The following is a 24,483-nucleotide window of genomic DNA, read 5'->3' on the forward strand; positions in this document are numbered from 1 at the left end:
ATTGACATTGTTATGAAGGAAACAAGTCCTACAATGCCACCAAGGGTCTCTTCACAGTCCCCAAGTCCAGAACGCACAGTACTACTCTCTTCCACATCAAGTCACGTATGTAAGCAGTAAAATCAGATTTAAAAACTGATAAATCTACACCTTATGGAACAACGCGGACTGTGAACAGACACACACAGGCACATGCAGACGCACACACACGTATATTGTAATATTGTTATGTGGTGGCATTAGAAATGTTGTGTTGTAGATATGTTGTGTTGTAGATATGTTGTGTTGTAGATATGTTGTGTTGTAGATATGTTGTGTTGTAGATATGTTGTGGTTGTAGATGTGTTGTAGATATGTTGTGTTGTAGATATGTTGTGGTTGTAGATATGCTGTGTTGTAGATATGTTGTGTTGTAGATATGTTGTGGTTGTAGATGTGTTGTAGATATGTTGTGTTGTAGATATGTTGTGTTGTAGATATGTTGTGGTTGTAGATGTGTTGTAGATATGTTGTGTTGTAGATATGTTGTGTTGTAGATATGTTGTGGTTGTAGATGTGTTGTAGATATGTTGTGTTGTAGATATGTTGTGGTTGTAGATATGTTGTATTGTAGATATGTTGTGGTTGTAGATATGTTGTGTTGTAGATATGTTGTGTTGTAGATATGTTGTGTTGTAGATATGTTGTGGTTGTAGATATGTTGTGTTATAGATATGTTGTGTTGTAGATATGTTGTGTTGTAGATATGTTGTGTTGTAGATATGTTGTGTTGTAGATATGTTGTGTTGTAGATATGTTGTGTTGTAGATATGTTGTGTTGTAGATATGTTGTGGTTGTAGATATGTTGTGGTTGTAGATATGTTGTGGTTGTAGATATGTTGTGGTTGTAGATGTGTTGTAGATATGTTGTGGTTGTAGATATGTTGTGTTTGTAGATATGTTGTGTTGTAGATATGTTGTGTTGTAGATATGTTGTGTTGTAGATATGTTGTGGTTGTAGATATGTTGTGGTTGTAGATATGTTGTGGTTGTAGATGTGTTGTAGATATGTTGTGGTTGTAGATATGTTGTGTTTGTAGATATGTTGTGTTGTAGATATGTTGTGTTGTAGATATGTTGTGTTGTAGATATGTTGTGTTGTAGATATGTTGTGGTTGTACTGTTTTTTTTAATGTGCTGCACCTTAATGTGTTGGACCCAAGGAAGAATAGCTGCTGCCTTGGCTAATTGGGATCCCTAATAAATCCCCCCCTGAAGAAAAATACATTGTGTTATGATCAAAAGAGTCTCAAGTCTACACTGTGTGAGTCTCTGAGGATGAAAGTGAGAGCTAGGTAAATAAATATTTAAATGATAACAGGAGTGTTGCAGAGGAAGAAATGGCCACCTGGGTCTGCTATATCGCCATTTCTCTCTTTTTGAATCCCTACCTCAGGATATCCTGCCCTTCACAATAAGGAGAGGCAGATGATTAGGAGACAGGGACAGAAGGAAGAGGAGGAAGTTAAGAAAGAGGGAGGGGTGTTGAGCTGAGGGCTTAGCACAACACAACAGCAGGACCTTGAACCAGCCAATAGCTTTAAAGAGGCCTTCCCCAGGGAGAAAGTGTGACTGAATGTTGTTGAGTTCACATTATTCCCAGATTGATATAGGAATGCATGAACACATGGGGTGCCTTTTCACAAGGGTGTGTGCATGTCCCTGTACAGTGACTTCAGAAGGTATTCACACCCTTGACTTTTTCCACATGTTGTTGTAGTAAACAGCCTGCATTTAAAATGCTTTACATTGAGATTGTGTGTCACTGGCCTACCCACAATACTCCATAATGTCAAAGTGGAATTATGTTTTTAAACATTTGTACAAATTAACTAAAAATGAAAGTATTCAACCCCTTTGTTATGGCAAGCCTAAATAAGTTCAGGAGTAAAGATTTGCTTAACAAGTCACATAAGCAGTTGCATGGACTCACTTTGTGTGCAAAACATGTTTAACATGATTTCTGAATGACTTCCTCATGTATGTAGGCCACACATACACTTATCTGTAAGTTCCCCCAGTCGAACAGTGCATTTCAAACACAGATTCAACCACAACAACCAGGGAGGTTTTCCAATGCCTCGCAAAGAAGGGCACCTATTGGTAGATAAACAAAGATAAATAAATAAAGCAGACAATGAATATCCCTTTGAGCATGGTGAAGTTATTAATTACACTTTGGATGGTGTATCAATACACCCACTACAACGATACAGGCGTCCTTCAGTTTCCAGAGAGGAAGGACACCTCTCAGGGATTTCACCATGAGGCCAATGGTGACTTTACAACTGTTACAGAGTTTAATGGCTGTGACAGGAGAAAACTGAGGATGGATCAAAAACATTGCTGTTACTCCACAATAGTAAACGAAATGACAGAGGGAAAAGAAGGAAGCCTGTACAGAATAAAAATATTCCAAACCACCCTGTTTGCAATAAGGAATTCAAGTAAAACTGCAAAATAATGTGGCAAAAAAATGACATTATGTCCTAAATACAAAGCAATATGTTTGGGGCAAATCCAACACAACACATCACTGAGTACCACTCTACATATTGTCAAGCATTGTTGTGGCTGCATCATGTTATGGGTATGCTTGTCATTGGCAAGGACTAGGATGTTTTTAAGGATAAAAATAGACTGACTAGAGCCAAGTACATGCAAAATCCTAGAGGAAAACCTGGTTCAGTCTGCTTTCCACCAGACACTGGGAGACACATTCAACTTTCAGTAGGACAATAACTTAAAACACAAGGCCAAATATACAATGGAGTTTCTTACTAAGACGGCCTAATTACAGTTTTGACTTAAATAGGCTTTAAAATCTATGGCAAGACTTGAAAATTGCTGTTTAACAATGATCAACAACCAACTTGACAGAAATCTTTAAAGAATAATGTGCAAATATTGTAAAATTCAGATGTGCAAGGATCTTAGAGACTTACCCAGAAAGACTCACAGCTGTAATGTGATTCTAACATGTATTGACTCTGGGGTCTACTTATGTACTTATGTAAATGAAATATTTATGTATTTAATTTCCAATAAATTAGCAAACATTTCTAAAAACATGCTTTTACTTTGTCATTATGGGGTTTTGTGTGTAGATGGGTTAGAAAAACACATCTATTTAATCCACTTTGAATTCAGGCTATAACACAAGAAAATGTGAAATCAGTCAAGGGGTCGGAATACTCTGTGAAGGCATTAGATTCATTGTTGTGTATTTTATTTTATCCCCATGTATGTACTATTTTATTTGTATAATTATTTTTGAACTCGTAAGTAAGCATTTCACAGTAAAGTCTACACTGGCGCATGTGACAAATACAATTGAATTTGTGTGAGTGTGAGCATTTCACACACACATGCTTTAATATACACACATACCTGTGAAAATGAGAGAATAATAGGGGAGGAAGACACTGAAGGAGTTTTCCCTAGAACAAGAGAGAGGAGAGCAGACCTAGGGTCAGAGCTGAGAAGTGGACAGGGACAGAGACAGGGGGCTGGGGATCTACTCAGGAAATACCTGTGGCTACAGTGAAGAGAGGAGGAGTGGACAGGGACAGAGGCAGGGGGCTGGGGATCTACTCAGGAAACACCTGTGGCTACAGTGAAGAGAGGAGGAGTGGACAGGGACAGAGGCAGGGGGCTGGGGATCTACTCAGGAAATACCTGTGGCTGCAGTGAAGAGAGGAGGAGTGGACAGGGACAGAGGCAGGGGGCTGGGGATCTACTCAGGAAATACCTGTGGCTACAGTGAAGAGAGGAGGAGTGGACAGGGACAGAGGCAGGGTGCTGGGGATCTACTCAGGAAATACCTGTGGCTACAGTGAAGAGAGGAGGAGTGGACAGGGACAGAGGCAGGGGGCTGGGGATCTACTCAGGAAATACCTGTGGCTACAGTGAAGAGAGGAGGAGTGGACAGGGACAGAGGCAGGGGGCTGGGGATCTACTCAGGAAATACCTGTGGCTACAGTGAAGAGAGGAGGAGTGGACAGGGACAGAGGCAGGGTGCTGGGGATCTACTCAGGAAATACCTGTGGCTACAGTGAAGAGAGGAGGAGTGGTGGAGAATAGAAGTGCAGGGGGTAGGTACAGTGTGAAAATCATATCCAGACTAGTTATTCTCTCTCTCTCTCTCTCTCTCTCTCTCTCTCTCTCTCTCTCTCTCAATTCAATTTATATTTACAATATAAAATAAAAATGAGAAACAAAATTGTCAATGGGAAAACAGTAACAACAATAACCAAGTGTCAAAATAACCATATATGCAACAATAACAATAAGCATACAGTAGAGTACATGTGCAGGTTGATTGGTTTTCCAGACACTGTCCCTCAACTTATGGCAGGCAGCAATGTAGTGCGCTGCCAACCCACAACTCTCTGCGTCCTCCCCCAACAGGACTGGTAGCCTACTCTCATCAGAGAGGTCTTTGAAATACTCTCTAATTGTTTAATAATTTTTTACATTTTGTCAGGAAATGCAGCTCCGTCTCAGGTTCTGCTGTTGTGCAGTGGTTGCACAGCCTTTCCTCTACAGGGAGCCAGGTTTTCCTGTGTCTACCCTTCTCAATGGCGAGGCTGTACTCACTGAGCCTGTACTTTGTCAAGGTTTTTCAAAGGTTTTGATTAGTAACCATGGTCAAATATTTAGCCACAGTGTACTGTCGATTTAGGGCCAGAAAGCACTGCATTTTGCTTTGTGTTTGTGCTTGTGTTTCCCAATAAGCAATCTCTCTCTCTCTCTCTCTCTCTCTCTCTCTCTCTCTCTCTCTCTCTCTCTCTGGAAGTCTGGATCACTCATTACTACTGACCTTGCCCTCAGAACAGCCATTACAACACTCCACAGCACATCAAACTACTTTATAATCCCAGGGAAGGCTTATTTTGCTGTAGAGAAAGTTACAAAGGGTAGTCGGGTTGATTATGTCTATTTTGAGGGGCGTTAGGGTGTTTCCTGAGTAAGAAGTGTATTCAGGGGAAATGCACGATATGAGGGGAGGTTTAGAGTTTTCCTGTCATTGTGTTGACCCTTCATGAGGGCAAACTTTTGAACTTGACCTCTGTAAGATGGTAAGATGTCCTCCCTAATAACACAGTTCTTTAAAGGGGAGCCAAGGAAGTGAGCCAGAAAGAGGGGAAGTGTGTGAGAGTGTGTGTGTGTGTTTCTGTATGATGCTCTGAAAACTTGCTTTGTGAATTTGATTATGTGTGTGTCAGTCCCTCTCCTGCTTGTTGCTATGACTGCAGCCCTAGTACCTCTGTGATCCCTCTCTGGGTTCGTCTGGTGGGGCCTGACAGTGTGGACTGCACACAGGGCAGGTGGGATGAGTAAGGAATACTAATTGCTCTCTGTGCAGATTCAGACATGGTGGAGCGAATACTGATCATCAATTCTGCCGTGTCAGAGCTTGTCTCTCTCTCTCTCTCTCACACACACACACACACACACACACACACACACACACACACACACACACACACACACACACACACACACACACACACACACACACACACACACACACACACACACACACACACACACACACACACACAGAGTGAAAAGGTGACCTGGTTGTAAATCTGAACATAGAGTTCCCCAGTCTGTGACCAAACACCATCTTTCATACCCATGAAAATGTGTGTGTGTATGAAGAAACACCGACTTTCACACTCCCAAGAACACTCAGCCCTCAGTTACAGGGCCTTTAAAAACAGCCCTAGCAACCCAACGGTAACCAAAAACACTTGCTTCTTCCTGCTGACATTGTGAATACTGAGTATTTGGAGTTTATAAAAATCGGTGTGTGTGTGTCCTGAAAGAGAAACAACAACTACTAAAGAGGCTTTTGTCTCTGCATTAGGTAGAACTGGGCCAGAACACTCATTTTCTATAGAGGAGTCAATGGCCTACTAACACACCACACACACTCCATACACAAACACACACTCTGAAATACACAACATCCGCAAATATGAGCCATTGGTTACGTGATGTGAAGGTATGACAGTGGCTGTATTCCAGTCCATGTTACTACTATATGAGTGGATTGGAGCACCTAGATCACTCTACAAAAACAACCCATTATCCCCATCACACCAGAAGCTTGTCCACAACACCTGATTTTGTCTCATACTTCATATTAAACCTACTGTATAGCCCCGTCGCCTTGAGCATGCACCTAGTTACTTACACACCAGCTGTTAGCCCCTTTATTCCTCTACTCTGCCTAGAGCCCCCGCTGTCCTAACCCCTTCATTAGTGACAGCATCAGGTTACGGCACACTGACCTACCTATAGTCTGAAGCTTATTTGAACACTTCCTCTCACATACAGTGGAGTGTCTGTGTGTGTGTGTGTGTGTGTGTGTGTGTGTGTGTGTGTGTGTGTGTGTGTGTGTGTGTGTGTGTGTGTGTGTGTGTGTGTGTGTGTGTGTGTGTGTGAGGTCTATCCTACCTGGTACAGTGGCCTGGGGACACACCTGTGTGCGTGTGTGAGGTGTAGTGCGCGGAGATGTCTGAGAGCTGAGGAGGTGAAGGTCCATAGCAGACCCTGACGTGTGAACAGCACATCCTCCAGACCCAGCAGTACTGCTTCCATCATTGAAACACACAAGTAGCTATCTACAAGAAAACAGGTACACCAGATGACAGGTAGGTATCCACAGGTCAGACTAAAATGCCTTGTTTCCTCGCTCTTCTCTCTAAGGATCCAACATTCTGATCACTCCGTAAAAAGAGAGGTCACCGCAATCCTGTGTCAATATCCCACGCAGCTAGAGAAATCCCCAATGGCTCTATCCCTCTCTCCTCTCTCCTGTCCTGTAACTGAAGAAACCCTGAGAGCCAAAGTCTGGTTGCGACAAACACAAACATTCCCACTGCCTGTTCCTTGCTCGCTCTCTCCCTTTCTCGCTCTCTCCCTTTCTCGCTCTCTCCCTTTCTCGCTCTCTCCCTTTCTTGCTCTCTCCCTTTTTCTTTTTGGTCTGTTAGTTGTTTTTAAAGTGACACTCAGTTCCAGAGCATTCCAGGCTCCAGGCTGACAAACAGACTGAGAGAAGGAAGGAAAGGGAGACCCAGTAGATGAGTGACAGGGACAGGGAAATGTGACTGTTCTCTCTGTGGAGGATAGAGGGATGTGCTTACATTCTCCACACCTCCACTCAGCCACCGGTCAGTTCGCTTCTCATCTTACCCAACTCCATTGCACGCACACACACACACACACACACACACACACACAGCAGCCAGCAGATTCGCTGACGTCCCATCTCCAGATGGAGGATGGGAGTGTTTTCTCTCAGCTCTGGGAGTCAGGCCAGATTCTCAATTTTTTAACCAGGAACCAGAATCCCAAGGACATCGTGTGGCCTGATGTGACCTCTGAGAATGAAAGAACACCATGCGCCCTCCCCTGAGACTTAACCTTATCTATACCTAGCAATCTACCTTTCATGATAACAGCAACATAAACATGTATTTTCCATCTAAAACACCAACATGTGTTACATCTAACACATATCATACAGTGGCTCAAGAAAGTATTCACCCCCCTTGGCATTTTTCCTCATTTGTTGCCTTACATCCTGGAATTAAAATATATATTTTTTGTATCATTTGATTTACACTACATGCCTACCACTTTGAAGATGCAAAATATTTTTTTATTGGGAAAACCCCCCCAATAAATAACAACAAAAAAAATGAAAACTTGAGCGTGCATAACTATCCATCCCCCCAAAGTCAATACTTTGTAGAGCCACCTTATGCAGTAATTACAGCTATAAGTCTCTTTGGGTTTGTCTCTATAAGCTTGGCACATCTAGCCACTGGGATTTCTTCCCATTCTTCAAGGCAAAACTGCTCCAGCTCCTTCAAGTTGGATGGGTTCTGCTGGTGTACAGCAATCTTTAAGTCATACCACAGATTCTCTATTGGATAGAGGTCTTGGATTTGACTAGGCCATTCCAAGACATTTAAATGTTTTAGCAGTATGCTTAGGGTCATTGTCCTTCAGGAAGGTGAACCTCCGTCCCAGTCTCAAATCTCTGGAAGACTGACACAGGATTCCCTCAAGAATTTCCCTGTATTTAGCGCCATCCATCATTCCTTCAATTCTGACCAGAGTACCTTCTTCCATATGTTTGGGGAGTCTCCCACATGCCTTTTGGCGAACACCAAATATGTTTGCTTATTTTTTTCTTTAAGCAATGGCTTTTTTCTGGCCCCTCTTCCACAAAGCCCAGCTCTGTGGAGTGTATGGTTTAAAGTGGTCCTATGGACAGATTCTCCAATCTCCGCTGTGGAGTTTTGCAGCTCCTTCAGGGATATCTTTGGTGTCTTTGTTGCCTCTTATTAATGCCCTCCTCGCCTGGTCCCTGAGTTTTGGTGGGCATATAATGGATGTAATGGTGCTCAGTGGGATGTTCAAAGATTCTGATATTTTTTATAACCCAACCCTGATCTGTACTTCTCCACAACTTTGTCCCTGACCTGTTTGGAGAGCTCCTTGGTCTTCATGGTGCCACTTGCTAGGTGGTGCCCCTTGCTTAGTGGTGTTGCAGACTCTGGGGCCTTTCGGAACAGGTGGACTTAACAGGTGGACTTAAATAAAGTCCACCTGTGTGCATTCTAACTATTTATGTGACTTCTTAAGGTAATTGGTTGCACCAGATCTTATTTAGGGACTTCATAGCAAAGCGGGTGAAAACATATGCACCACCACCTTTCCGTTCTTTTTATTTTTTTTAAACAAGTATTTTTTTTCATTTCACTTTACCAATTTGGATTATGTTGTGTATGTCCATCACATGAAATCCAAATAAAAATCTATTTAAATTACAGGTTGTAATGCAACAAAATATGAAAACTTGAATACTTTTGCAAGCCACTGTACCTTGACAATCTCCTCATGGGTATCTCCCATGATGCTTTGTGTCTGGTTATTTGTGGTTTCAAACAACTTCTAAATTCCAAACATGCCTTTCCCCTACAGGCCCATTCAAATACAATAGATAGATTGGATGTATTCCCTCTTCCTCAGCAATCCAGCAGTTGGCCTTGATCAATACAGTAGAGTGAATGAGTTCAATACCACCAAACTGAAGGGGCCTATTGAGTGGACTGGACTGATTCATAGTGTGGGGGTGGGGCTGATGATAACGAAACGAGGGTCAATGCTTACTGCTGAGTTGTGGTTTTATAAGAATGCAGCAGCCGTGTGTGTATGTCAAATGAGGTTGGTGGCAACTTAATTGGGGAGGACGGGCTCGTGGTACTGGTTGGAGCGTAATTGATGGAATGTTATCAAATACATCGAACACATGTTTATACCATTCCATTTGGTCCTTTCCGGACATTATTATGAGCCGTCCTCCCCTCAGCAGCCTCCTCTGGTGTATGTGTATCGTGCATGTGTGTATGTGGAGCTGAATATCTGCTGTATGACACTAATACCATTCATTTGATAATGAAGGTCAATAGAAGTTGAAAGAAATTACTATCACAACATACATCAACTCTGAATACTGGTAAAAGCAGGATTTTTGTTTCACAATTCTCCCTACTGTAAGAGCACTGCACTCATCTGAGCTTAGATAGAGAGCATGCTAGTGTGTTTATGCCTTTCTTTAGCTCTCTCTCTCACATACCACAGATGGTGGGGTGTTAACCTAAAAACCCCAAACATCCTAAACGGTGATTTTCAGGGGTCATCAATTTGATAGACCTTCTGTGCTCTGTGCGGCAGGGAACCAGCCCTGTGTCAGATGGTCTTGCGAAATCTACTTTTCTCCGTCCGTGTCTAGACTTGACAGATAATGCAGTTTTTGTATTCTGATCATGGACTTCTGATCATGGAATTCACTTTTTCTTTGGGGACACACACACACACACACACACAATATTAGATAGCTGGCTATCATTTATGAAGCCAGCAAACATGTTCTTCACACGCTAGATTGCTAATGACGGTCCGCACACAATGTGTATTTTCAATGTGATCTTTGTGTTCTGAAAGCAGAAGTCGCATGTAAGTGTTAAGTGTAGACATGGCCAATGTTCCCTCTAAGCTGCACACTGCACCAGCCAGCAGTAGTCCCGAGTGACTGCCGCCACGCAGAGCGCAGAAGAACTATCAGCCTACGGAGAGAAGCACGGAATTGAACTTCACTCAACTTTCTAGAGTTTTCCCTGTTAACACAATCAACATTTCCCTTTACTCTGGCAATTGTGATGAAATCAATGCAATATTAGCCACTTTCAATGCAACATACCGAAACAAAACAAACTATGCAAGATCATTTTTCTTTCAAGTTTGCGCTCAGCAGACCTGAAATTTGCTCATTGCCCAAACAATGTTGAGGGAACATTGGACATGGGCTCTGGAATGTTTGACATTCCAGATGTGTAAGTGTTCCACTTTTTCCACAGCCGGTCTACAGAAGGTCAGGTCTCACTAACTGTACTTTAGGACGGGTGTAAATATGTGTTGTGTGTGTGTTCCCAGGATGTTGTGTGTGTACAGTGTCCTGTGGAATCCTGGGTAAGGTCATGGAATAGTCCTCAGCAGAGTGCCAGATGACCGTTACCATTGCAACAGAAAATACTTTCGAAACCATAGCGATAGAACAGAGAGGCTAGGAGGTTTGGGATATTCAACTTTGCCAGACCCTGTATGGACCAGATGGAATGGACAGGCAGATTGATACTGAAGGTTATTCACAAAGTTGGCAAGGCCTGGTACTATAGTTGCAAAGCTACCGCTAATTTACCAAAGTTACCAGAGTCTTGGGTGATTTTGGTAATTAACAGAAAATCTATGGCAATCTATGGTAATTTTGGTAACATATACTTGAATAACATTGAATAACATTTTTATTTTTGTATTAATATACTGTATAATATTCATTTTTGTTATATCTGTGTCCATATTGTCCATGATTTTGTAATAGATAGACCATATGTTTCAAGAGAAAAAAGCATATATACAACTCTCAACCAATTTGACGCAAAAACATTGACAACAAATGAATATTGACATAGCACATGAAATAAAAGTGTACAAAAAAACCCTCATATTAAACAACAATGGTATTCACAAAGATGATGGTTTACATTTAGTATAATGTTTTACAGCTTTGTCAGTCTATACTTTCAGTTTGTATTATTTCATATATATATTTTACATGTGATAAGGCCACACAGAGGGCCAGAGATAATTACAGACACCTTTGATGTTCTGAATTATCTAAAAAGGTTACCAGAAAAATTCCAGAATACAGGCAGTTTACTGGTCAACTTAGAAAGTTTACAGTAATGTACCCTCTCTTTGCAACCCTACCTGGTACCCAGGAACACACACACACGCAAACACGCACACGTGAGCACACACACAGGCACACATGCTCTCACTGAAGCATCACTGTTCCAGATCATTCTCATAGAGAAACATCCTGAGACAGGGGACAGGGGTAACCTCAACTCAGTAGGAGCAGAGAGCTCTGCTTTTATTCCCCCCCCTTCTCTCCCTCGCTCACTCCCCCTGTCCTCTCTCCCTCCTCTTGCTCCCTATTTTCTCTCTGTCTCTCTGTCTATGAATAGGCCCTTGATGTGTGAGTCCGTTTGTCCCAGCTTCACAGTGAAGAGCTCATTGAGTCTTGTTCTCTCCCTCTCAGAGAGACCTTCTATATCTGGAGATATTTAGAGGTCTCATATCCTGTTGTAGAGCAATGGAAGATAGACAACACTGTTTGTGTGTGTGTGTGTGTGTGTGTGTGTGTGTGTGTGTGTGTGTGTGTGTGTGTGTGTGTGTGTGTGTGTGTGTGTGTGTGTCATGGTTCTATGTAGTTATGTCTGAGAATAGATCATGAGCTCTAATTAACAACAGACCCAGGGCCAGCCTCAGTCAGGCAAGGCCAGATGGAGGCCAGGAGGGATCACAGAGCAGGACTGGGATGTAGGGAGAAGAAGACAGTGGAGAAGAAACAGTGGATGGATCTGCTGGACCACCTTTGATGAATTATTTTCTGTGTTTTTGTCTGTGTTCATTTTACTATGTAACTCTGCAGGCAGGTTATCTGGGAATATGAGTCATGTACAACAGTGGAGGCTGGTGAGTGGAGGATGGCTCATAATAATGGCTGGAATGGAGTAAATGGAATAGCATCATTTGATACATCAGCAGCCTCCACTGATGTACAAATACACAGCATAATCCACCCGGTGTTTTCAGATCTATGAGAGTTGTCTAGGGGTAGGGTCTAGAGGTCAGTTTGGGACCGGGCATAACAACAACTGTTACTCTGATCAACAAGTGAAAAACAGAAGAGGGAAGGAGGAGTGGAGGGGAAAAGGGGGAGAGAGGTAGGGTGGTGTCAAAAACATTCTCTCCTTACAAAGCGCTCTAAGGGGAGAGGAGGGGTACCCTTTCATCCATAAGAGTGGGAGAGAAGGGCTTAAGAATCCAAACTCAGCTGCAAACCTTTCACACTCTCTTTCCAATCACAACCCCACCTAACGTCCCCGTCCCTCTCTCATTTCAAAGCCAGAACCCTCAGGGCCAGAGAATCTATGGAGGAATCTATGGAGGAAAGCACCCCCTGGGAATCTATGGAGGAAAATAGAACCAGGGTAGACAGAAGTGTAAAACTACACTACTGCAGCTACCTTTCAGGGTCAGTGTGACAGAAAAGTTTTAGGATCCATCAGCAGCTTGCTTTTGTGGTTGTTTTGAACATACAGAAAGACATGTGTCTCGTGAATGGGGGATGGATGGCACATGGGTTAGAGGTATACATGACCAGGCACGAATGGAGGGAGACATAAGGGATAGTGAGTATTTTCTCAAGATCGAAAAACAATTAAATATATATCAATGGAGATTACATTAAGAGGCCTAATAAAGATGGATCACAGAACCGCCCACAGCCTCATGATGCCCCTGTCCACTACTGACCTTCTCTCTGATTGGATGAGGCAGAACGATTTAAGGCAGTGATTGGAAACGACATGAGGGTTAAAGGTAATGAGCATTGATTAGCATTATTGTACAAACACTACATTCTTAGAAAAATGGTTTCAAAGCAGTTCCAGGTAGAACCCTTTTGGGTTCCACGTAGAACTCTGTGGCAAGGGTTCTACATACACTGCATTTGGAAAGTATTCAGAGCCCTTGACTTTTTCCATATTTTGTTATGGTACAGTCTTATTCTAAAATGTACTAAATAAATATAAAATCCTCATCCATATACACACAATAACCCATGATGACAAAGCGAAAACAGGTTTTTAGGAATGCAGTGGGGCAAAAATGTATTTAGTCAGCCACCAATTGTGCAAGTTCTCCCACTTAAAAAGATGAGAGAGGCCTGTAATTTTCATCATAGGTACACTTCAACTATGACAGACAAAATGAGAAGAAAAGAAGAAGTTACAGGTCTGTGAGAGCCAGAAATCGTGCTTGTTTGTAGGTGACCAAATACTTATTTTCCACCATAATTTGCAAATAAATACATTAAAAATCCTACAATGTGATTTTCTGGATTTTTCCCCCTTATTTTGTCTGTCATAGTTGAAGTGTACCTATGATGAAAATTACAGGCCTCTCTCATCTATTTAAGTGGGAGAACTTGCACAATTGGTGGCTGACTAAATACTTTTTTGCCCCACTGTACCTTATTAACATTTATATTCAGACCATTTCCTGTGAGACTCAAAATTGAGCTCAGTTGCATCCTGTTTCCATTGATCATCCATGAGATGTTTTTACAACTTGATTGGAGTCCACCTGTGGTAAATGCAATTGATTGGACATGGATTTGTAAAGACACACCTGTCTCTATAAGGTCCCACAGTTGACAAATCATGTCAGAGCAAAAAACAAGCCATATGAGGTCGAAGGAATTGTCTGTAGAGCTCAGAAACACAAGCCTGTCTCTGAGCTCTACTGACAATTCCTTCGACCTCATGGCTTGTACCCAAAAAATGTATGCAGCATTGAAGGTCCCCAAGAACACAGTTGTTTCCATTATTCTTCAATGGAAGAAGTTTGGCACCACCAAGACTCTTCCTAGAGCTGGCCACACAGACAAACAGAGCAATCGGGGGAGAAGGCCATTGATCAGGGAGGTGACAAAGAACCCAATGGTAACTCTGACAGAGCTCCATTGTTCCTCTGTGGAGATGGAAGAACCTTCCAGAAGGACACCCATCTCTGCAGCACTCTACCAATCAGGCCTTTATGATCGAGTGGCCAGATGGAAACCACTCCTAAGTAAAAGGCACATGACAACCCGCTTGGAGTTTGCCAAAAGGCACCTAAAGGACTGTCATACCATGAGAAACAAGATTCTCTGGTTTGATGAAACCAAGATCGAACACTTTGGCCTGAAGGCTAAGAGCCATGTCTGGAGCAAACCTGGCACCATCTCTATGGTGAAGCATGTTGGTGGCAGCATCATGCTGTGGGGATGTTTTTCAGCCGCAGGAACTGTGAGACTAGTCAGGATTGAGGGAAAGAGCGATCCAGAGCACTCAGGACCTCAGACTGGGGTGAAGGTTCATCTTCCAACAGGACAAAGGCCCTAAGCACACAGCCAAGACAACGCAAGAGTGACTTCGTGACATGTCTCTCAATGTTCTTGAGTGGCCCAGCCAGAGCCCAGACTTGAACCTGATCGAACCTCTCTGGAGAGACCTGAAAATAGCTGTGCAGTGACGCTCCCCATCCAACCTGACAGAGCTTGAGAACCTCTGCAGAGAAGAATGGGAGAAACTCCCCAAATGCAGGTGTACCAAGCTTGCAGTGTCATACCCAAGAATACTTGATGCTGTAATTGCTGCCAAAGGGGCTTCAAATGTTTCATTTTATTTTTATTATACATTTGCAAAAATAAAAATAAACAGTTTTTACTATGTCATTATACGGTATTGTGTGTAGATTGATGAGGGGGGAAAATGATTTACTCCATTTTAGAATAAGGCTGTAAAGTAACAAACTGAAAAAAGTCAAGGGGTCTGAATACTTTCAGAATGCGCTGGGATCTACCTGGAACCAAAAAGTTTTTTAAAAATGGTTCTCCTATGGGGACTGCCAAAGAACCCTTTTAGGTTGGTTACCTTTGACAATTACATAATTGTTCACTATACTGTGCGCACGCGCGCGTGTGTGTGTGTGTGTGAGTGAATGTGTGTTTGTGTGGGTATGCGAGTGTATGCGAGTGTGTGAGTCAGAAGCAATTATCCCCTCTCCTGCTGTGCGGACCTGTGAGAACCCGCCTGACACTGAGGCGTCTCCTAGGAGAGCAACGCTAACCAGCTAAACATTCTGCTGTTTTTCCCCTCTGTAGGAGATTGACTCTCTCTCTCTCTCTCTCTCTCAATTTAATTTCCATTTCAATATAAGGGGCTTTATTGGCATGGGAAACACATTTTTACATTGCCAAAGCAAGTGATAGGAAACAAAAGTGAAATAAACTATATTTTTTTTACAGTAAACATTACGCTCACAAAAGTTCCAAAATAATAAAGACATTTCAAACGTCATATTATGTTAATATACAGTGTTGTAATGATGTGCAAAAAGTTCAATGGAAAATAAATAGACTTAATAAATAGAGGTTGTATTTACATGGTGTTTGTTCTTCACTGGATGCCCTTTTCTGGTGGCAACAGGTCACACATCTTGCTGCTGTGATGCAACACTGTGGTATTTCACCCAATAGATATGGGAGTTTATCAAAATTAGATTTGTTTTTGAATTCTATGTAGGTCTGTGTAATCTGAGGGAAATATGTGTCTCTAATATGGTTATGCATTTAGCAGGAGGTTAGGAAGCACAGCTCAGTGTCCACCTCATTTTGTGGGCAGTGTGCAAAAAGCCTGTCTTCTCTTGAGAGCCAGGTCTGCCTTTAATGGCTTTTCTCAATAGCAAGGCTATGGTCACTGAGTCTGTACATAGTCAAAGATTTCCTTAATTTTGGGTCAGTCACAGTGTCCAAGTATTATGCTACTGTGTATTCTCTGTTTAGGGCCAAATAGCATAATAGTTTGCTCACTTTTTTTGTAAATTCTTTCCAATGTGTAAAGTAATTGTCTTTTTGTTTTCTCATGATTTGGTTAGGTCTAATTGTGTTGCTGTCCTATGACTCTGTGGGGTCTGCTTGTGTTTGTGAACAGAGCCCCAGGACAAGCTTACTTAGCGGAATCTTCTCCAGGTTCATCTCCATGTAGGTGAAGGCTTTGTTATGGAAGGTTTGGGAATCGCTTCCTTTTAGGTGGTTGTAGAACTTAATGTATCTTTTCTGGATTTTGATAATTAGCGGGTATCGGCCTATTTCTGCTCTGCATGCATCATTTGGTGTTTTACGTTGTACTCAGGGGATATTTTTGCAGAATTTTGCATGAAGAGTCTCAATTTGGTGTTTGTGCCATTTTGTGAATTCTTGGTTGACCTCAACCATAAAGGGCAATGAGTTCTACAACTGATTCAAGTATTATTTTTGCCAGATCCTAATTGGTATGTCGAATTTTATGCTCCTTTTGATTGCATAGAAGGCCCTTCTTGCCTTGTCTTTCAGATGGTTCACAGCTTTGTGGAAATTACCTGTGGCACTGATGTTTAGGCCGAGGTATGTATAGTTTTTTTGTGTGCTCTAGGACAACGGTGTCTAGAAGGAATTTGTATACGTGGTCCTGGCAACTGGACCTTTTTTGGTACATCATTATTTTTGTCTTACTGAGATTTACTGTCAGGTCCCAGGTCAGACAGAATCTGTGCATAAGATCTAGGTGATGCTGTAGGCAGACAGAAGCACCAGATCATCAGCAAATAGTAGACATTTTACTTCAAATTCTAGTAGGGTGAGGCCGGGTGCAGACTGTTCTAGTGCCCTCGCCAATTCATTGATATATATGTTGAAGAGGGTGGGGCCTAAGCTGCATCCATGTCTCACTCCCTGGACCTGTGGAAAGATTTTTTTTATTTTTTTTCCAATTCTAACCACAAACTTGTTGTTGTGTACATGGATTTTATAATGTCATATGTTTTTCACCCAACACACTCTCCATCAATTTGTGTAGCAGACCCTCATGCCAAATTGAGTCAAAAAGCTTTTTTGAAATCAACAAAGCATGAGAAAACTTTGCCTTTGTTTGTTTGTTTGTCAATTAGGGTGTGCAGGGTGAATACGTGGTCTGTCGTACAGTAATTTGGTAAAAAGCCAATTTGACATTTGCTCAGTACATTGTTTTTGCTGAGGAAATGTAAGAGTCTGCTGTTAATGATAATGCAAAGGACTTTCCAGAGGTTGCTGTTGATGCATATCCCCTGGGAGTTATTGGGGTCAGATTTGTCTCCACTTTTGTGGATTGGGGTGATCAGTCCTTAGTTCCAAATATTGCGGAAGATGCAAAAGCTAAGGATGATGTTAAAGAGATTAAGTAAAGCCAATTGTAATTTGTGGTCTGTACATTTTATTATTTCATTTAGGATACCATCAACCCCACAGGCCTTTTTGGGTTGGAGGGTTTGTATTTTGTCCAGTTGTTCATTCAATGTAATTGGAGAATCCAGTGGGTTCCGTAGTCTTTAATAGATTTGTTTTCGTTCATGTATATGTTCTTTGTTGTTTGTTCTTTGTTATAGAGCCAAAAAGATAGGAGAAGTGGTTTATTCATACATCTACATTTTGGATAGATAGCTCTTCGTGTTGTCAATTTTAAACATCTGCTATCTGAGCAGCTAACCGATCGCTGCAGCTGTACATAGTCCATCGGTATATTGCCCACCCAATTTACCTACCTCATTCCCATACTGTTTTTATTTGATTTACTTTTCTGCTCTTTTGCACACCAGTATCTCTACCTGCACATGACCATCTGATAATTTATCATTCCAGTGTTAATCTGCTAAATTGTAATTATTCACTCCTATGGCCTATTTGTTGCCTACCTCCTCATGCCTTTTGCACACAATGTATATAGACTATTTTTTTCTCTACTGTGTTATTGACTTGTTTATTGTTTACTCCATGTGTAACTCTGTGTTGTTGTCTGTTCACACTGCTATGCTTTATCTTGGCCAGGTCGCAGTTGTAAATGAGAACTTGTTCTCAACTAGCCTACCTGGTTAAATAAAGGTGAAATAAAAATAAAATAAAAAAGGTGTCAGTGGACTGACTGTGAACTCTAAGAGACTCTGGGTGGAGGTCATTGATAAAGTAGCCTACAGTACTACTGCCAAGAGATAAGCTATAGGTGTACCTACAATAGGAGTCCCCTCGGAGCCTACCATTGACTATGTACATACCCAGCGTCCGACAGAGCTGCAGGAGTTGTGATCTGTTTTTTTTATGGTTATGTTGACCTAGTTGTGTCTAGGGGGGCATATGGGGGAGGGAATACTGTCACCTCCAGGTAGGTGTTTGCCCCCCTGTGTGCTGAGTGTGTCAGGTTCTTGACCAGATCTGGCATTTAGGTCGCCACAGACTAGTACATGGACCTGAGCCTGGAAATTGTTGATCTCCCCCTCTAGGATGGAGAAGCTGTCATCGTTAAAGTATGGGGATTCTATTGGGGAGAAATAGGTAGCACACATGAGTTTCTCTCTCTCTCTCTCTCTCTCTCTCTCTCTCTCTCTCTCTCTCTCTCTCTCTCTCTCTCTCTCTCATTAACTGAGCAGTTTATCATGCTAGTAGGAAAACAATGTAGGAAGTAATCCTCTCAGAATCAGTACCTGGGAGACATCATATCAGCAATTTTTGGTTGATACTTGATTGAGCTGTCAACAAACGTGAATTCAACTTGAAATAAACGTATTCAAGTGAGGGGGTTGGAAGACTTGCGATTAAGAATGACAGAGAAGGAGAAAGTAAGAAATACATGTGTGACAGACAAGATTAATCAAGATAAATAACGAATAAAGACATAAAGTAGGAAAGGGAGGAAAAGAAAACCTGTGAGAAACGTTTAATTAAGGATAAGATTCTTTGAAAGAGGAGAAAGGACAGTTATAGAGACAGACAAAACAAGTACCCCTCCTCCTCATTGTTGTGTGGTTAACGAGGCGTGGCGTGTTAGACTGTGTCATAACTGTTGACCGTGACAAAACATGGCCTTGTTCTCCCTGTAGGCACTTAATTTACCACGCCTCAAACAGACCATCATCCATCACCAATAACATACTCCGACACAGAACTATATATCTGCATTATGGAAGAGATTTTGAGAAAGAGAGTGAGAGAGAGAGCGATAGATAGAGAGAGAGAGAAAAAAAACTTTGTTATAGTGTATGTTTTGGAAACTAATTTACTGAATACTTTTCATAAATTCAATCCCCGTCATCATCTTGTATAACCTGGTTGTTGTTAGTGGGACATTAGAAAATGACATGTCATGTAAGGACAAGATACATATGTAGGTGTCTACCTAGAGCTGAAAGTCAGATTAGTATAAGAGCATCCAATATACCCCTGGCATTGTTCAATAGCTTTAAATAACAGACCTCCAAACTTCACTTCCATTCAAACTAAAATGCTAAAACACTCAGGGCTACACGGTATATACTCCATATACAATCACTTTAAACCCCTTTTCAAGCTTTCAGGTTCAAAGAAGACCTAAAGTAATCCAACTGAGCTGGAGAGTTATACCATTTGTATTGACGCTCAGTGACATTACGCAATAGACAATGGACTTGGAAGTACAGCAGAGAGATGCAGCTGTGGATGGATGATACATGGAAGTACAGCAGAGAGATGCAGCTGTGGATGGATGATACATGGAAGTACAGCAGAGAGATGCAGCTGTGGATGGATGATACATGGAAGTACAGCAGAGAGATGCAGCTGTGGATGGATGATACATGGAAGTACAGCAGAGAGATGCAGCTATGGATGGATGATCAGGAGCTGCCAGAAAGATGAAGGTAGACAAAGCCAGGCTGATGCTCCAGTCAGTCAGGTAATGGAGAGGTAAAGTCAACAACACAGATAGGACCTGTTCACCCCTGCTGGAATACTCAGCCTTTGAAATGAGAAAGCTGATTGATGTGGCATTCAATAGAACAGTCTTTCAGCAGTGTACATGTGTAGGCATCAGCTTGGCCAAGCTTCTAATTTACACATATCTTAAATACCTCATGCACACGCACTGCCTTACATGGTGAAAGGAGACACGCAGTTGCCTTCTCCACAAGAAAAACAAAATTACTGAAGCCCAACCCCAGATTGCGTGTGTGCGTGTGACTCCACACAGCTGTAAGTAGAGAAATAAGAGGCTTAAATAGAATACAATCAGAGAGAGTGAGACCGCCTCCGTATGTGATTTTGTGAATCTGCATCTATCTTTTAATAAATACGGGTAGGTCTTATTCTGTGTGTGTGTCGGTGTGTGTGTGTGTGCACTTCAAAAGAGTCAATCAGCCTAGAAAAGCATGATAACAATAATCATCATCTAGTTCTGTGTGACAGATGGCTCTATTTTTACCTCCTCACGACAGCCAATCAAACAGCACCATACAACAAAGCACATTCCAACAGAGAGACAGAAGATGGTAAAGACTGAAGCCTGTAATATTGGCTGTGTGTACTAACAGAACTAACCATACTAACTAGTAATGTTAACCCTGTAAGGAAAGCATTTTTGAGTGTCTTATGGTAGAATGTGACATTTGAAGTAATAAGGATTCTACTGTACTTTGTACTAGCTGCACCATATGATCTATGCATTACACTTTATTTGGATAGTCCGTCTGTAGATGCTCTACAGACTACCTACAGACTATTAGTAACATTTCAACTATCTACTAACCCTAACCCTAACCCTAACCTAACCCTAGTGTTTTGACCCTAGGTCAAATGCTATTTCTATGGGGTTTAGGGTTAAGGGTTAAAGTTATAATTAGTGTTAGGATAAGACTTTCATTAATGGTTAGGTTTAGAGCTAGGGTTAGTTTTAGGGTTAGGGTCAAGGGTAGGGTTTGGGTTAGTGTGAGGGTACAAGTACAGGTTAGGGTTACGTTTAGGGTTAGGGGTTAGGGAAAATAGGATTTTGAATGGGACTGAATTGTGTGCCCCCCCCCACAAGGTTAGCTGTACAAGACTGTGTGTGTGGATGTGTGTGTGTGTGTGTGTGTGTGTGTGTGTGTGTGTGTGTGTGTGTGTGTGTGTGTGTGTGTGTGTGTGTGTGTGTGTGTGTGTGTGTGTGTGTGTGTGTGTGTGTGTGTGTGTGTCTGCAGGCTACAGATAGAGACTGACAGCTCAGCAAACAGCTCCTGTCATTTTGAATAAATCCCAGAGGAAAAACAAATTACATTCACAGCCAGGAGGCATGTTAATCAACCTCAAACTAAGGTAGGCCTAAATCACATTACACTAAACAGGATACACAACCACTAACCAGAACAAACAACCACTTCTAATGAAAACTGTTTTTTTTCTATAGTGCACATAAAGATGAATAATACTGGAACAGCTTTGTCCACATGTAATCAGACTTCTGTGATTAAAACCACAGTGAACGGTTTTGGTTGGCCACAGCACTACCAGCCCCTTCTCCTATCTTTATATGAATACTCCTCTATTGGATTACGTAAGCAGTTCCCTAACATTTATGACCCACATGCAGTCTCTAAATGTTTCATGTGGCCTAGGAACTTAACAGCACTATGTTTCTGCCACCAGAGGGCCAGTCGTTTGGGACCCAGTAAAAGGTTCTGGTTGGCCCTCCACTGACATAGAACCATAGCCTGACAGCATCTCCTCTGGATGCCGAGAGCTGTCACTGTAGGTTTGTTGCGTATTCGGGCGCATCCACACACACTGCATGTAACTCTGTCTCACTTGGTACGGTCACTGTTTCAACATCTTTAGCACAGCATGATTGGAATGGGGTGACTTAAACTGTTATTATCACTCAAACACACACACACACACACACACACACAAACACACACACGCTGTAAACATCTTCACTGGGGAGTTAGTGAATCACGCAGCAGGTCAGAACTTGTCCTGAGGTCTGACAGTAACTCTGAATAGACAAACATTCCACTTGAACCAGAGCAAAACAGCACCAAAAGCACAACAGCATCAAACTGAAAGTAAACATGAGACAAAGGCATTGACAGTCACAGCTGCCTAGCAGGCATCCTCTGTGTGTCACTAGACAGGATAGAAGTAGGAGGGTAATGATTAGCCGTGCTATGCTAGGCTTGCTATACACAGCTCTGTTACAATACGGCAACATTATGCTAAGATAACTAACTAAGCCAGTATGCCAATGTCACACAAACACACAGTAGATAGACTCCTCAATGACCTTCAAACTGGGTAAAAATTAGGATGGACAGACAAGAGGCAGAGAGAGAGAGGGACAGAGCGACATTCATTGTCCACTCAACGTGCAGTTTCAGATTAAAAGCTTTACCCTTGCTTTGCCTCCCAGCTCAATCTGCTACTGTCTCTGGATTAGCCAAAGACCCTGTAATTAAATCCCGACCACACACAACAACACAACAAGACAGAGAGAGGGAGACAGAGAAGCAGTGAGATATTGAAAGAGACAAACAGGAAGCGGGACAAAAAGAGACAGTCAGAGAGAGACAGTCAGAGAGAGAGAGAAGGTGTAATCCAGTGTCTCTTACCCTCTCTCCACTGTTCCGTCGTAATGTTCCCACGGGTAGTTTGAGCATGAGTCTGCGGGTCCTACCCGGGGTTACAGCCTCCTGGACCACCATGGCACGACCCTCAGTGTGTATGTCTGTGTGTATCTGTGTGTGTAGAGGGAGAGCGTCTATTCCCGTCCAGCCTGGAAGCAGCTCACGTGAGCTAGCGTCTGTCTGTGAGACAGAGTGTGTGAGTTGTCCCAGTCCTGTCTTCCCTCCTTCCCTCACTCTCTCTCTCTTCTGTTACTCTTGGTGAGAGGAGAGTGTGTATCTGTCTGCCTCTCTCTCCCTCGGACTCAGAGACCTGCCCATTCTCCTCTGCATATGCTCCACTCTGCCTCTCTAGCACACGGTATGTGAACGCAAACGGGAGTATGTGTGTGTGTGAGGGAAAGGGAGTATGCTTTGTTTCTTTTCCCTCTCTCCCACTCTAGTCTCTCTCTCTCTCTCTCGTTCTCACTCTAGACAGGGACTTAACCAGGTCACTGGATGAATGCAATGCTACGGTTGTTATTAGCATATGTACCCTTGTCATGTGATCACAAAGGAGTAGTGAATGTGTGTGTGCGGGGGAAGGGGACACACACACACACACACAGTACAGTGGGTCACATGGGGCACCTCAAAAGGAATATGTGATGTTTTGCAATCTGGTGAGGAGATTATCTTTAAATCCCACATCCAGCTTTCACTCCTTCTGTCTGGACTGGAGCACTGAGAGGGACACCCCAAAACACACACACACACACCAAGCCAATAACAATACAGCGGGATAGGATCCCAATGAGAGGAGAATGTCTCGGGACAGGATTGGGGGGACACAGTCATCACCATGCCTATTGGCTTATTCACTGGTCCACAAAAAAAGGTTCTGAAGGATTTAGGCACAAAACCATGTGGTGAACACTAGCATTAAAACCATTTGTCCTGATGAGGAGGGAAACCAGTGCTAAGCTTAAGCAGTGGAGTGGCGTGGTCCTTGTCTGACCATCATATCTGTTTCCTGGGGGGTTGGGCTGAGTTACAGCTGGTTCTAGTGACATATTCTCATATTCTCATAATCACTCTGCAATGCTCAGCTTCACTCAATCAGTTGGTCAATACTGCATCGGCAGATGATTAACTTGAGTGGATAAACTCACACAGAGACATGCATGCTCACACACACATACGCACAAGTGCACACAGGAGTAGCGGAGGTGGTTTGGTGGACTACGCTTGTGTGATGAGTAAGCTTGCCTGAAGACTTGTGTTAGCTCCCAGATCTCCTAGATCTAATCCTTTCTCAGTGGGTTAAGGTGTCTTGAGGCATACAGAAGACCAGGGTTCGACACAAACACACACACCACACACACACACACACACACACACACACACACACACACACACACACACACACACACACACACACACACACACACACACCTTGATTAAATAAACAGCCCCCTAAAAGTCCCACTCCCCCAAACCCCCGACCAAGCATGGTACTAGAAGTGTCTGAAACACATACACACACAGAGATTGTGGTTAAAGCTGGGTGCCAACAGGAGAAAGTTGTCTTCACTAGTAACCCCCACTAAGCATCATTTATTCAATACCTACATCAGGAGTGTGTGTGTGTGCGTGTGTGTGTGCATGCGTGCGCATGCATGTGTGTGCGTGTGTGTGTGTGTGTGTGTGTGTGTGTGTGTGCGTGTGTGTGTGTGTGTGTGTGTGTGTGGCCTACATGAGAAATATCAGAGGGCTATATATAACCCTAGAGTGTGCTG

General features: G+C 42.6%; 1 protein-coding gene across 1 annotated transcript in view; it reads right to left on the reverse strand.

Annotated features, from left to right (window-relative positions):
* The window catches only part of LOC109888852 (FERM domain-containing protein 4A-like), a 136,772-nt gene extending 113,660 nt beyond the window's left edge, over positions 1-23,112 (reverse strand). The window contains 1 exon segment of the mRNA XM_031822813.1: positions 22,694-23,112. Within this exon segment, the coding sequence (XP_031678673.1) occupies positions 22,694-22,786 (93 nt within the window). The 5' untranslated portion in view covers positions 22,787-23,112.
* Positions 23,113-24,483: the final 1,371 nt, after the last annotated feature.

This window comes from Oncorhynchus kisutch, linkage group LG4 (assembly GCF_002021735.2).
Source record: "Oncorhynchus kisutch isolate 150728-3 linkage group LG4, Okis_V2, whole genome shotgun sequence".
NCBI classification, from domain to species: Eukaryota; Metazoa; Chordata; class Actinopteri; order Salmoniformes; family Salmonidae; genus Oncorhynchus; species Oncorhynchus kisutch.